The sequence below is a fragment of the Catharus ustulatus genome, chromosome Z, assembly GCF_009819885.2.
Source record: "Catharus ustulatus isolate bCatUst1 chromosome Z, bCatUst1.pri.v2, whole genome shotgun sequence".
NCBI lineage: Eukaryota > Metazoa > Chordata > Aves > Passeriformes > Turdidae > Catharus > Catharus ustulatus.
Window position 1 is genome coordinate 58,935,410 of NC_046262.2, and position 14,699 is coordinate 58,950,108.

Genomic DNA, 14,699 nt, shown 5'->3' on the forward strand with positions numbered 1-14,699 from the left:
GGAGCGGGAAAGCTCCGTCCCCGCCCGCCGCCACTGCCGTAGGAGCAGGGGAAGCTCCGTCCCTGCCTGCCACCGCGGGGCAGCGCCGACCCGGGGTGACTGAGCCCAGTGGCAGCGGTGGCTGGCCCCGAGCTGCAGCACCGTGCTGGACCACCTGGCCCCGTCAGCGGCCCCTAGCGGGCCGAGCCTGCACAGCCTTAGCTCAGCCAGTAAACCCCGCCCTCCCGCGGTTCTGTTACTAATTGCACGCGGGTCCTCGCTGCGAACGACAAAGCGGCTTATATTCGTGTGCGGCTTATCTATGGACAAAAACCGAAATGTTTGCCAACACTCAGAGATGCGGCTTATACTCAGTGCGGCTTGTATTCGTGAATTTACTGTACTCTTTCTTAGAATAAGGGAAAGACTGAGATAAAAGTTGCAATTTGCTGACTATCCATGGCCCATTTTTGTGGTCACCTGGACCTAACCATTTTACTTCTTTTGCCTCATGGGTTATGATGTTCAGAACTACCCCCCAAATTTCCAGAACCAGGAATCTGCTCTTTTTAAAGTACAGCTCTACCAAGTCTCAGTCACAGATGACCACAGTCTGAGAAAATTATAGCTGGCATTGCCAAGCTATGTATTTATGTTCTCCTCTTCAACAGCCAAAGGCTGACACCAGAACTTCCACATGAACAGTTATGAAAGAAACTGCATAGCATAGAAATTCTGTAGATAACTTTGAAAACAAAAGCATGTTGTCTACATTAAATTAAAAATTCAGCTGCTGTGTTAAGTTTCCATTAGGTAGAAAAAATGTCAGTGTACAATAAAGTTACTGGTAATGTAGTGAAAATAAGGGAAAAGGCTTACAATAACCAACTGTTTTTTACTGTATTTGTTTATGACAAATCTCAGTCTCTCACAGGGACACATTGACAAATTTTTAAAACATCGCATTCTTCTCTTTCTTTTGTCTGTTTAATGTGGAGTGAAACTACTGCTGAACTACATTGATGCCCATGCCCACTCCCCCCTCCCTTTTTCCTCCTCCCCAAACCCTGCCAATTTACCTGTTACTATGACTTAGGAAACAACTAAATCTTAGACAAAAAGGCACAGTACAAAGTCTAATCCCCAGTGTTACATCAGCTGGTTCCTGGAACAAGTTTATAAACATTTTAGTGACCAGGCAGGAGACAGGTGGAGAAGAGTCTTGCTGATCAGCTGGAAGAGATGACAGTGAGAAGAGGGGGCTTGTGGCTCATGTGAGGCACTGAGCATACAAATGTGCACTCAATCTTTACTGCAGATGTCCTGTAGGCCCTGCTGCCATCAGATGGCACCGAAGGCCTCTGTGCTCTGATAGCCCTTTTGGATAGTCGTTGGTGAAGGAAGCTGAGATGCTGTCCTCCTCACTGCAGATCACACCTTGGAGCAGAAGTGGCAAAATGTGATGCTTGCCCTGGTCCAAGCTATTGCTGGGTTCAGTTCAGCAGTTGTGTAAACCCAGGTACACCTACAGCTGTAGAAAAGACATTGCCTTGCAGAGTGGGTAGGTAGGGGACAACGTTCTCCTGCCTACAGAGGCAGTCAGCTGCCCAGGCTCATTTGTCAGGTTCTTTGGTTGTGCCAAGGAAAGGGGACCTGAAAATGCTGAACCACTGAGATGCGGCCACTTCACCCAAAAATTAGCACAAAACAACCAACAGTGGCATGCTTTGGCAAACTGATTGCCAACAGGAACCAAAGAGCCTCAGTGCCAACCAGTTCCTGTTCTGGAGCTTGTTTTGACACTCAACTTCTCTCACAGAACATGCCCTGGGAGGGCTGAGGTAGCATTGCTGTAACTCTTCTCCCTTCTTCTACCCTCAGATACACATTGCCCTGCGAGCAAAGAGGTGCAGCAACCACACTCCTCTGAAGAGGCTGGAATCCATATCTGAGGAATAAACACCATGCTCATTGGAGGTGAGTGTTCCCAGTCCATCTCAAAACTGCTGCACAGATCCTTCTGGTCCTTGCTGCTGCAAGACACTGATGCAACCAGGTCCTGCAGTGTGCTCACAGTGCTGCTCCAACTGTGTTGACCTGGTGTTCCAGCTGCAAGAGACCAGATGGAGTTGGGCAGGGCAGCCAAGAGACAGCAGTGGCTGACTGACTGTCTAGCAGTGGTGGCTCTGTGCTGCCCACTGTGGTTTGGCCACTCCTCATGCCAGCTCAGCAGCCACTTCAAAACCCAAGCTCCAGCTGACATTGCTGGGCCTGAAAGTGTGTGCAACAGGGAGAGAAACAGGTGTGGGGATGAGGGGAGGTTTTACTGCAAGAGGTGAAAGAAATATGAAAGGCATGCCTTGGAGGAATATGCCGGCTGTCCAAAGGCTTTTGATGTATCCGTCATCAGTATCTTTGACTTTTTGGCCTCTGTGCAAGAGTAGCTTGGCTTTTCTCTAAATTTCTGTGCCTGTGTCTAGTACTAACAGAATAACTGCTATACTTAAATAGCCTACAGTGAAAGGAAGTCAGAGAGAAGAGAAGCTCTGAGGGAAGTATGTTCTCTTCCTTCTATTCTTCTTCTATTCCCTCTTCCTTCTCTTCTATTTAAAGGCACAGTGCATACTGGCGGTATTACGGCTCGTGTTGGTGTCTTTCTGCAGGACGGCAGCGTGGAAACATTTGAGGAGGACTGAACTGCCTGGAGGACATTGTTGCACTATTTCAGGTAGCTTTCATGAACATTAAGTATTCAGACAGCAGAGTGCTTCCTTGCAGCTTCAATATGTGTGAAGTGAGCCTGGTAACATTTTTAGTATTTACCACTAAGGTCAATAGAAACTAATTTTTCTACTAATAAGATACAGTTTCTAAAAATCCAACAGCAGCCTTCTCTTCCGCAACAGAAGAGCTTCCCAAAGCAAAGAGCTTGAGGCCTTCCCTCCCACAGCAAAATCCAAGTATCCACTTCCTTACAGTAGCTGCTCTTTGTTACAATTACACAATGAATTCAAAGCAAAGAGGGATAGGAATTTTATTTCCAAACTTCTAAAAGATTAATACAAACAATACAAAGTAGACAAAATTAAAAACCTATTAAAAAAAGTTGTTTTTGTAAAAGTGCTCTATCAAAAAAGTGAAGGCAAATGACCAAGCACATTTTAGTAAATTCAGTGTATTGCAAACTGTGACAACATTGCATGCAATTGCCTTTGGGTGTTCACAAGTTCTTAATGTCTATTTGGTAACATTTCTAAATAAGTGAAGGAAATTCCACCACAGCAGTGCTGTTACAAATATACAAAAGGAGGTGGCTTACTGATTAGAAGTATTGCAAGAAACATGCTTTGGGAATCAAGCCTCTGCTACATATTGTGTTCAGCAGTTACTAAAATGTGTCATTTATGCACTGAGATGCACTTGAAAAAAAAATTGAAGTTGGTTCCAGGTCTTGCTAATGGAATCAAAGTGTCCCCTGAGGACATTACTTCAGCACTAACAGTATTTAGCTTTATACTTTAATTATTCACTTTTGGGTTGTTTTATTTTGGAAAAAAAAAATCCCCATGAATAGTTTTTGCTATTATTCTGGTGTTATGGTTTATCAAGATCAGAATCAGTAAATTGGTTAAAAATTCACGTTTTTCATTTCTAAAATGTAAACTTCTCAAGTAATAGATGTATAGTTAGCATAGTGCAGTAAAAGTGATGATGATTATGAAAAGAGTAAGAGTTACATTAAAAAACTTCAAGAACATTAAGAAAATATAGCGGAAAAGGGAATCACAAGAACACACAGATATCTAGGATGCTGTCTTAGCCACATAAAAGGCAGAGACTTTTTTTGTGAAGAAAAGGCAGTTGTTATTCATGTCATGCTTGAAGGCAATTCTCCAATGACCTTCCCTACAAGAGGAAAAAAAAAGGCTTATTAAATGCTATCATCTTAAGCCGGTAGGTGTAATTTCTCTTACAAATTACAACAGAAAAGTGCAACTCCTTTGCACTGAGAAGAACCAAACAGTGACTTTCCTTTGCTGGATGTTGGTATCCCCACAATATCATTAAATATTTAACTGTCTTTTTTACTTTGCTCTGAATTTCTTATGATTCTAAGGTAACACAAGAATAATATACTAAATATTTGATCTATCAGCAAAAAAAAAACACCTACCAAATGACATTCTGGGCTGAGCTATTCATTTTTAAAGTATCGTAAATTAATCATCAAGTTCTTCTGAGCAAATATTTTGTAATGTATCTGTATGGTGTGATTACCTTAGACATACATACACACAGAGACCTCAAAAAAACAAAAAATAGAAAAGCTGCTTAAATAACAGAAGAGCATATGCAATGGCCATTAAAAATTGTATCTATATTATTTGCATTTACAGGTAGCATTCAAATGAAGAAAATATGCTTTTGCTTCAGCATCTGCAAATTTTTCCACAAGAGCATCTCATGCTCTATTGTTTCATTTCTCTAGGTTGAATCCTGTTTTGTTAAACCTATGTAGCAACAATTGAAGCCATGCTATTAATGATGCAAAAGTTCAAGTGCAAGCTCAGGAGCAGTTGGCAGAAGCAAGGGAAAAATTTTACAAGTACTTTATCTTCTAGTTTAGATTCTGCCCTTAGAGAAAACATTCATTTTTTTCTTTAATATAACTCTCATCAAAAGAGCAGACTTCAATGTTTCTCCCTCTCTCTGTAGATTTTTCAGCTCTTTAGCAGGAGCTATTTTTATTTTTTCTTTCAAGGAGAACTAACCCCTTTGGAATATCCGTCTTTCACATTTGTGTCAAGCAGAAGAAGTCTATTTTCCAAATTATGGTGTGGTTCTGCCCAAGAGTACTATCATGCATGGCCTTTATTTCTCCTGCTGCAATCACTGATAACCCTTGTGACAAATGGGAGAGGCCGGACTGGGAATCATGAAACTGGATTCCAAAGGTTTGCAAATGTTGGACCCACCTACTCTGCAGGTGTTACAAGGGTACTGGCAATGCAGAGCACTTAAGGCAGAGTTCAGGGAGTAGCTCATCCTCTAGATCTGTGATGAAAAAGGTTACAAAGGATGTGATTACAGATTGCCTCAGCTCCTCTCTGCTTCCACTGCTTTTAGTGCTGTACCAGCAGTAAGAAGAGGAAGAGCCTAAGGACAGACACAGCAAAATGATCTGCAATATGACATTAAAGATCTAAGTGTATTTTGACGTGATTCTTGCTTAAGCTGTGAGCTAGTCATCAGAACATAAAGAATTGCAGTTTTGTCTTACTTCTCCAAGCTGGGTATGTGACTGACTAATGTCAGTTATATCAAACACAACTGTGTGTCTTAGACTATTTTAATTAGTTTGGATGCTGCTGACTACCTTAATGCTTCACAAACACAAAAACACAACTATCCCAACAAAAAAAACAACTCATGAAGAAAATACCTCTAGAAAGAGCTGTAGAAAAGAGACATGTTTCAACTGCCACACCTAAAAAACTCAGAAAACCATTTACAGAGCTAGCAGAGAAATGATGAACACTCAAGCAAGAACTCAACACCTAAACAACTATCACCATGTGTCTTTGTTCCTCCAAGGGTTTAAGTTTCAAATTAGAGTGGTTGTCATGGCATCTGTGACTTTATTACCTGATTTCAGAGCAGAGTACAGGATCGGGGTTCTCGGAAGGGATTACTCCCTGCAGGAACCCCAACAAGCAAGGCATCTTTGCAGGCATTTTGCATACAGTACTGCTGGAGTTCTGCAGCTGCCTGAGAGACCTGAAAAGGGAAAAAAAAAAATCCAGAGAGGAAACTAATTCATTCACAAGCATCTATTAAGCATTTCCTCTTGAAGAGCTATTATCAAATAGAACTGGAGTGTAGCCAAATCACCTCTTAGATTCTATTTTAGAACACCAAGTAAATCAGCACAGAGGCACAATTTACAAAGCTCCGATTAAGCGCACGTGAAACACTATGCCAGCGATAAGCCAGAAGAGTGTAGAGGACTGACAGGCCATTGTGATGCAATTTCTTCCCGTTAAAATGCTCAGAGCCATGACCATTTTCCAATCTGCTGTGGTGTTTGGTATTTGGTATTTGAACTCTTATATCCTCTGATAATTTATTAAAAGGATTTTCATTCCAAACTTCTAAACAGCACAGAGTATAACAAGGAGTGAAAGCAAAAAGATGAGGATGAAAAGCTTTTGAAGTCCAAATTGTTATCTTCCCCCAGCAGTGAAGTGAGAACTTCAAATCCACACTCTGGCCAGAGCTGCAGAATAAGTGCAGAATCCCAAAGGTATAATGCCTTCAGCACTGAACTCCCCAGCTCTCCTTGTGGATGGCAAGTCAGTCATGTGCCTACATTTTTGAATGAAAATGTAGAGGAGTTTCCAGTTTCCCAGACACATGTTAGGAACAGCTGCAGGGAACTGTGAAAACCCATGCTGTCTGATGCATATTTTATAAAAGGAAATACTAAATATATTGATGAAACTATAAGTTCCCCTCTGACTTCACCTCAGCTTTTGTTGTAGGACTCTTGAAATACTAACTTTTCTTCCTATACAGCTCTGCAGTGTTGCCAAAACAATAATCAGAAGGACCATCCACACTTCCCAGCCTCCTGTCCAAAAGAACCACCCCAGAGCCCCAGTAGAATTTTGGTTCTGGGCCATCCCACCTAACAGCATCTGGAAACACATGGGAAATCTGGCCTAAGACACACTTTCGTTTGCTATTTTGCTGCTCTCCTGCTCTTTGTCTTCCAACTTTTCTCCAGGACACTCATCCCAGTAACTGCCTGAATTTACCCAGTGGTTTTTGGCACTTCAGGGAATTGTTATGAGAAGCTTTTTCCCCTCAGCCTCCCAAGTTCTCCTGAGCAGAGTATAGGATCCCCTGCAGCCTTAGCACCTTTGCCTCAACAGCAGCGCCTGCCCCTGGGGGTGCCTGACTGGGCACCACGTGGCTATCAGGCAGAGATGCCACTAGCCAACACTAGTCAGGCCAAGGCCAATGCAGAGCTTTTTCTTTTTAGGTGTTAGCAGTGTATGCAGCATCTCCTTGCACTTTGCTGCCAAACCCTCCAACACATACTGAACTATGTATATCCTGGTACATTCTCAAAAGATACAAACCAGAACTACCTACTCTTAGTCCTGACTATGCCCCGTAACATTTCTTTTCTCCTGTTCACACAGAAAGTTTCTGCAGTATTTCACCACGGGCTAAACACAGTCCCTTCAGCAACCTCCTGCATGCAAGATGTGTATGGGTACTTCTTTCCTACTCAGTTTCCTCTTTCTGAAAATATTGTTCCTGTCTGCTTTTTTAGCCAGCAGGGTAAACAAAATCACCATTGGAACTTGGCAGTATAGAATGTATTTTTAAAAATCCTTTCATAACCAGCTTCCGTCTGGAAACACATTGTCTATTCAAAGTAGCTGAAACAATGTTTTCTCCCACTTCAGTGCTTGCTAAAATGGAACCAAGTGGTTTTTCATCAGCTGAATATATTTCATGTTATTTTTATACTGTATGTATAGAAACCCAGATGACACAATTTATACACACAATTAATGACACTTATGGTCGTGTATCATTTCAAAGCCAGGAACAGGCTCCTAGATGAGCAGACCTGGAAAAAAAGAGACTGCACAGCACTGCAAGAAAAACGAGTCTGAGGTCCATCGAGGACAAGCCTCCCTGGATTACGAGAGCAAACTCATAAAAATACGCAGCATTGAGAAGTCCAGCTCCAGAATATGTTATTGCCACAAAATAACACCTGTGAACTACAAACTGTGTATTTTGTAGCCACTGCCCAGCAACAAAAAAAAAAATAGTGGGGAGGAGAGTATTTCGAGTTCATAACTCAAAATGAGCAGGAACAGAGATCCAGGCACCAACAGTAACTGGTGGGCAACCATTTCAGGGTTTGACAATACTCTTCTTACCACAAGAGTCTACATTTCTACTCCGAAACATGCTGTTTTCACGTATTCCCAGACCTTATTGCAGTGATAAGCACAGTCACTCTTAGTGAATCAAGCATCTGCTGATTCTGTTTTGCTAATAAAATGCAGTAACATTAACAAATTGATTAGGATTATGCCCAAAAGCCAGAGTGGTTTCACCTTGCAACGAGCACTTCAAATTTTCAGAAGCCCAGGACAGCAATAGTGGGAATAAGTATTTTGAATTATTTTAGAATCAATTAGCTAAGTTCCTGCAGCTAAATGTGTTGGCACTGTCGTCAGACTGAGGAAGCTGGTCTTTTGTGACTGGCCAGAGAAAAATGGCGAATGCAAGGAGAGAGAAGAGGAAAGTGGAGGATATAAATTAATTTGATCTCCATCACTTCGCAGACTATGCTGGATTTTGTGCGTGATGATGAACCCCCCACATCCGCTGGAAACCAAGGGCGGTCTCGGTCAAGTCACCAAACCTGCGGAGCTGGCAGACGACAGGACTGCCTCATCGTGCTGCCTTTGTCTGGAAATGTGCAAGCAGGAGAAGATTCATGCATGCGTAGCAAATCGCCTGCGGTCCCCAAGTGTGCCAGCGGGTACCACCCGCACCGCCTCCCCCTGCAGACCCTGCCAGCGCTCCGCAGCAGGGCGAGCCGGGCTGGCTCCGCTGCGAGGAACTGCTCCCGATTATTCGCTTGCTGGTGCAGAACTAACTGGGAGATGCTGTATTATTTATCGCCGCTCCTTCCCCCAGCGAGCAGCACTCGCTCCATCGCTCCCGCGCTGCCGGGGCTCCAAGCCCGCCGGGCACAGCCCCCCTCGCCCTCCCAGGGTTGAGGGAAAGGCAGGAGCAGCTCCTCTCTCCCTGCCCCAGGTCCCGGGGGCCCCGCACCCTGCGCCCCGGCTCACCTTAATCCTCTCCACGGCCGCCTCCAGCTTCAGCTGCTCCACCAGCCGCTGCATGGTGCTCAGGCTGCCGCCCGACGACATCGCGGAGCCGCGGGGAGGACGGAGGGGATGGAACGGGCAGGCAGCGCGGAACCGGCGGGCTGGGCTGGGCTGAGCTGGGCTGGGCTGGGCTGGGCTGAACCGGGCTCCCTCCGCCCCGGGGAGGGGCCAGGGCCGCCCGCAGCCCCCCCGGCTGCTGGCCGGACCCCGCCGCCTGCAGCGCCCTTCAGCGGCCTCGGGGCCTGAAACCTGCTGGTCACAGCGCGGCCGAAAAAAAATAAAAGGGGAAAAAAGGAAGAAAAAAATAAAGTAGGAAGTAGGGGGTGGGGAGAAGGGGGAGAAGAAAAAAAGGGAGGGGGAAAAAGGGAAGGAGAAAAAAAGGGAAAAAGAAAAGAGTAAAAAACGAGCAAAAGGAGAGAAAAAGGTAGAAAGGGGGGGAAAGAGAGAAAGGAAGCAGGGGAAAAGAGGGGAGAGGAAGAGAAGGGAAAGGGAATTCACAGAGTCATAGAATAGTTTAGATCAGAAGGGACTTTAAATACTTTAAACCCTACACCACTTTGGGCAAGGATGACACCCACTACATCAGGTTCCTCAGAGCCCTATCAAACTTGTTCTTGAACACTGACAAAGAAGGAGTTCTAAACATGTCTTCTGCCCACAGGCAGCTGTTAGATTCCAGCTGGCAGCGGCTGCCAATATTGGTGAGTCCCCTCTCTCCCCACCCAGTGTTGTCCACCAGCATCTCGGGAGACACCATAAATAAGTCCCCTCTTTTTGGCAGGGGTTTGCCAGCTATTAGTTTGCTGGCTTGTTTAAAAGTGGTTGGGATGAAGCTTATAGCCTAAAATGGTTGCTGTGAACATAAAACAGAAGAACCAGGAGTTCAGGCCCAGCCAGAATGGGAAGACAGCTCCTGCCTGACCAGCCGAATGTCTTTCTATAGCAAGGTGACACAACTAGAGAATGATGGAAAGGCTGGGGATGTTGTCTACCTAGACTTCAGCCAAGCCTTTGACACAATCTCCCGCAGCATTCTCCTGGAGAAACTGCCAGCTCATGGTGTTTTATGAGTTTGCTGGGTAAGGAACTGCCTGGATGGCTGGGGACAAAATGTTGTGGTGAATGGAGTTAAATCCAGTTGGTAGCTTATCACTTGTGGTGTTCCCCAGGAGTCAGTATTTGGGCCAGTCCTGTTTAATGTCTTCATCAACTACCTGGATGAGAGGATAAAGTCCAGACTCAGCAAGTTCACAGACGACACCAAGTTGGATGGGAGTGTTGATCTGCAGATCAGGAAGGCTCTGCAGAGAGATCATGATAGCCTGGATCAATGGACTGAAGGCAATTGCATTAGGTTCCACAAGACTAAGTGCTGAGTGCTGCCTTTGGGTCACAACACCCCAGGCAGTGCTACAGGCTGAAAAGTGGCTGGAAAGCTGCCTGACAGAAAAGGACCTGGGGATGCTCCCCAACACCATCTGAACATGGCCTAGCATGTGCCCAGGTGGCCATGAAGCCCAATGTCGTCCTGGTCTATATCAGCAATAGTGTGGCAGCAGCACCAGGGCAGTGATTGTCCCTCTGTACCTGTCAATGGTGAGGCTACACCTCATGTCACGTGCCCAGTTCTGGGCCCTCACTACAATAAAAGCATTGAGGTGCTGGCATTGCCAGATTTTTGGAACTCAGACATTTTAGGAACACAGACAAGCATTTAGGTTTAGAAAGGAGATATTGCTTATTGTACAGAGGGTGTGAGGTGGAAGTTTTCCTACAAATCAAGCACACCAAGAAGTAAAAACCAAGAGAATTTATACACATAATTTTATATAAATACACCTATCTGATACCTAGTTACCATCTACCTCATGCATAGTCACTTAGTTTGTGCAGCCTTATGTCAGGTCACTGTGCCTGCATGGGCCTCTTTGGGGTCTCCTGTGGTCAGTCTTGGTCATTTAGAGAGGTGTCCCCTACAGAGTTTTGAGCAAAGTTCAGCTTAGGTCCAGCAGAACAATGGTCTTAATGGTCTTTTCCAATTTTAATGGTCCTTTCCAACTTTAATGATTCTATGATTCTGTACGGACAACCAGGCATGCACATGCTTGCTTGTGCCTCAGAGCCTCAGCATGGTCATGGAAAAGATACACTGAATCTTCTCCAAGATCCTAATACTGTGCAACACTTTTCCCCATAATGATCTCACCACTACCCAGTACCAGCAATAATTGCTCATGTAGACATTTCTCTCACAAGTCAGTTAAACCTACACTGGCTATACTAGACCTACTATTGTAACTCTCAGCAGTCTCTGAAAATTTATGCCCAGAAGACAGACATAATTTAAAGCTACCATGATAGTCTAAAAATGTCTAATAGCCCCTGCTGATAAAGTGTTACTGCAATGCTGACAGCTTTCTAAAGACACCTGAGTTTTTTCTATCCTTTGTCACAGGACTGTGACTGCAGTGTTTCTGCCCAGCAAATTTTTGCTGTAGTCTATGAATTTATGTCTGTATCTAATTATTTTCAAAGGTGTGGCCTGTCTAGAGAAGAGGGAACTCCAAAATGAGCCAGCAAAATTGCTCATTTCCAGCGGGTTGTATATGTCTGGCTTCTCCAGCCACTTGGTATCGGGCCAGAAGTGTTACCGAGATGAAACACCATTGCCACTGAAAGATACAACTCTCTCCTCTGGCAGGACTGTACCTCCATTGCATTGATTTTCACTATACTATCAGGTCATGAAATTAGTCTTGATTATAAGGAAGGTACACAACAATGGTAAACAGATCCATGTTTCAGCTGCATATTTGCATAACCCAAATATTTAGCTTGGAAAAGGACAGAGCAAAATGAGGCAGAAGGTCAAGAGCAGCAGAGCTATTAGCCTGTGAAATGCACACATAGGTTTAGATCCACCATGTCTGTGCTTAGATTAATGCTCTGTTTCTACCACAGCAACTTATTCTTCACTCTTCCAGTCTTGCAGGAGACTGACTGTATTTTGGGGGATAAATACACTGAAGCGCTGGTCTCTCACTTTGTAAGCATTTTTGCAGATTACTTCAGAAAAGCAACTGCAGCTTTTTCTTCATACCTTCTTTAACAATTTTTAGATTTTAATTGATAATTAGATTCAAAGTAATTAAGTTCATTGCTTCTCTATATCCAACAGAGATGAAGGAACAATCTAGCAGATCCTCTTCAACTTTACTACTGTGTACAGAGATTCAGCATAATATTTCCATCATGTTGTTCTGGTTTCAGCTGGGATAGAGTTAATTTCTGCTTAATAGCTGTTACAGTGTTATGCTTTGGATGAGAATGGTGTAGATAACATACTAATGTTTTGGATTTTGCTAAGTCCTGCTTTTCTAAAGTCTAGGACTTTTTGTTCCCTCATTTTCTCATGCTCTCGCAAACAGGGAGGGAGCATAGGAGGGACAGGTGACCATAATTGACCAAAGGGATATTCCACATCATAGAATGTCATGCCCAGTACCTAAACTGGGGAGAGTTACCAATATGGGTTTGAGAAGGGGAGTCTGGCATCAGTCAGCATTTGGTGAGCAATTGCATTGTGCACGACTTGCTTTTTTCCATTTTTTGTTATCATTGTTACATTATTTTACCTTATTTTCAATTATTGTTTTTAATCTCAACATACAAATTTTAATTCAACTCTCCTTCCCACTACTCCAAATTGTCCAGCTTTCAGGTAGATCATTGGGTAATATTCTCAATTATTTGTCTGACCTTAAAGAAGACTTGAACCATTAGGAGCCATGTTGGCTCCTAGTAAAAAGACCAATTGAGTTTCAAAGGTAGACAAAGGATCTTGACTACCATGATCAGCCTGGAGGGCAAGGAAGGAAAAAAGGAGAGGGAGAAAAAATAGGAAGGCATTCCCCCACAAAAGTTGTTCCTCTGAGGAGAAAAATGCAAAGATTATTAATTGTTCACAGTAAAGAATTCCTAAAGAACTGAGGTGCCTGCCATACATACACCTGACTGGTGTCCTGGCCACCAACACTGTCATATCATAGTCCCATCCCACAAAATACACCACAGAGAACTAGGACTGCAAGTAAAGTATCACTGGTACAACACAGACAAAATGTGACAAATATGAGAACAAATAAGAATACATTGTAACTGGCAGCTGTTAAACTACTACAATTAATATTTATAACTATTTTCCTGGAACACATTTTGGTCAGACCTGTCCTTATATCGACCTTTTGGGTCCATGTTCAGGTGTCAAAAGGACTGTTGTGGTTTTAGGCCAGATGGAAATTAAGCACAGCGCAACCACTTGCTCAATTCCACCTGCTTTTCTCCACCTCCAACCCAGTGCAATGGGGAGAAGATCAAGTAAAATTCATATGTTGAGATAAGAACAGTTTAATAATTGAAAATAAAGTAAAATACAATAATAATGGGAAATAATAATGATAATAAAAGCAAACCAAACGGGTGATCTACAGCACAATTGCTCACCACCTGCTGACTGATATCAGACTCCTCCTTCCTGTACCCAGAGTGTTTGCTCTTCCAGGTAGCTCTCCACACTTTATAACCAGGCATGGTGTTCACTGGTGTGGAATATCCCTTTGGCCAGTTCAGATCATTTGTCCCAGCTATGCTCCCTCCCAGTTTGGGTTTTTTTATGTATCTTCTCACTGGCAGAGCTTGAGACAAGGAGGGGAAAAAAGGTCCTTGGCTTTGGATAAGCACAATTTAGCAAAAAACAAAGCATCAGTGATTTATCAACACTATTCTCATTCTGAATCCAAACCACAGCACTGTAACAGCTACTGAGAAGAAATAACTCTACCCTAGCTGTTACCAGAACAGCTGAATTGTTTGGTGTGGCAGGGTGTGTGAGATTTTATGAGCAAGTATGTAGGGCAGTGGACACCTTTGAGATATTTGCACCTTATTCCTGAGCAAGCGGCTAAGAAAATCAGTAAACTACTTTTTAAAAGTATGCTGGAAGCCCAGAGAGGACCTGAAACACTGCAACATGTTGTGACCTGGCCATGGTCAACACTGCTCAGTAGTCTCAGGGGGAAAAGGAGATCTCTGACAATGAGATTAAAACAGTCCATACAGTTGCTCCAGCCACTGTGAAACACTGCAGTTGCTCCAACCAATGCTGTGAGAGCACTGCCACTGAAACCACTCAAACAGAATCTACAGGTGCCAGTGTCAGTTACCCCCAGACAGAAGCAAAAGAAAAGTACATTGCAGTCACCCTGTAAAAAACCTTTAGCAAAAACAGTCAAAGGGAACAGGAAGAATAAAGAGGACAAAGAAGCAGCACCATCACACGGGTAAATTATAGAGACATCATCAAGACCGTCACAGGAACTGGAAGAGGAGAGAGAAGAGACAACCACAACTTGATCCTTTCCCTGAGTGAGCTGCAGGAGATACAAGAAGATTTCAGTCATTGTCCAGGTGAGTGTATAACCATGTGACTGCTCCAGTGCTGGGATAACAGAGCCAACAGTGTGGTGTTAAGAGAGTAAAGAAGGCAGGGAGCGGGGATCACCTGCTGAGAAACCGGCATTGACAAAGCAATGGGAAAAAGACACAAATCCTTTTTCTGTGGAGGTGACTTGTATCAAGTGTGAGGGCAAGGCATTTCTATAAAGAAAATATTTCATGTACAGTAATTTCACGATTATAAGCCGCACCATTTTGACTAAAATTTTGGTCCGAACCCAAAGTGCAGCTTATAATCAGGTGTGGCTTATATATGGACAAAAAATGCAAAGTTGTTGT

General features: G+C 43.6%; 1 protein-coding gene and 1 long non-coding RNA gene across 3 annotated transcripts; one reads left to right on the forward strand and one right to left on the reverse strand.

Moving 5' to 3' along the window:
* The first annotated feature begins 371 nt into the window (after window positions 1-371).
* LOC117010395 lies at window positions 372-3,286 on the forward strand. Its single transcript, XR_004420652.2, has 2 exons — window positions 372-1,956; window positions 2,593-3,286. It is a non-coding gene; the product is annotated as an uncharacterized LOC117010395 (long non-coding RNA).
* On the reverse strand, window positions 2,989-9,046 carry LOC117010394 (guanine nucleotide-binding protein G(I)/G(S)/G(O) subunit gamma-10). 2 transcript variants are annotated; one of them, XR_004420651.1, is made up of 4 exons: window positions 8,868-9,046; window positions 5,626-5,757; window positions 4,956-5,034; window positions 2,989-3,885 (listed from the first exon to the last, which is right to left on the reverse strand). XR_004420651.1 is itself a non-coding variant. In XM_033084825.2 (3 exons), exons 1-2 carry the CDS (start codon window positions 8,946-8,948, stop codon window positions 5,632-5,634), a joined length of 207 nt encoding a protein of 68 aa, XP_032940716.1. In that variant the 5' UTR covers window positions 8,949-9,044; the 3' UTR covers window positions 2,989-3,885; window positions 5,626-5,631. The 2 variants fall into 2 exon arrangements, 1 of the variants encoding a protein (XP_032940716.1); XM_033084825.2 differs by lacking the exon at window positions 4,956-5,034 and having other exon boundaries at window positions 8,868-9,044.
* Window positions 9,047-14,699: the final 5,653 nt, after the last annotated feature.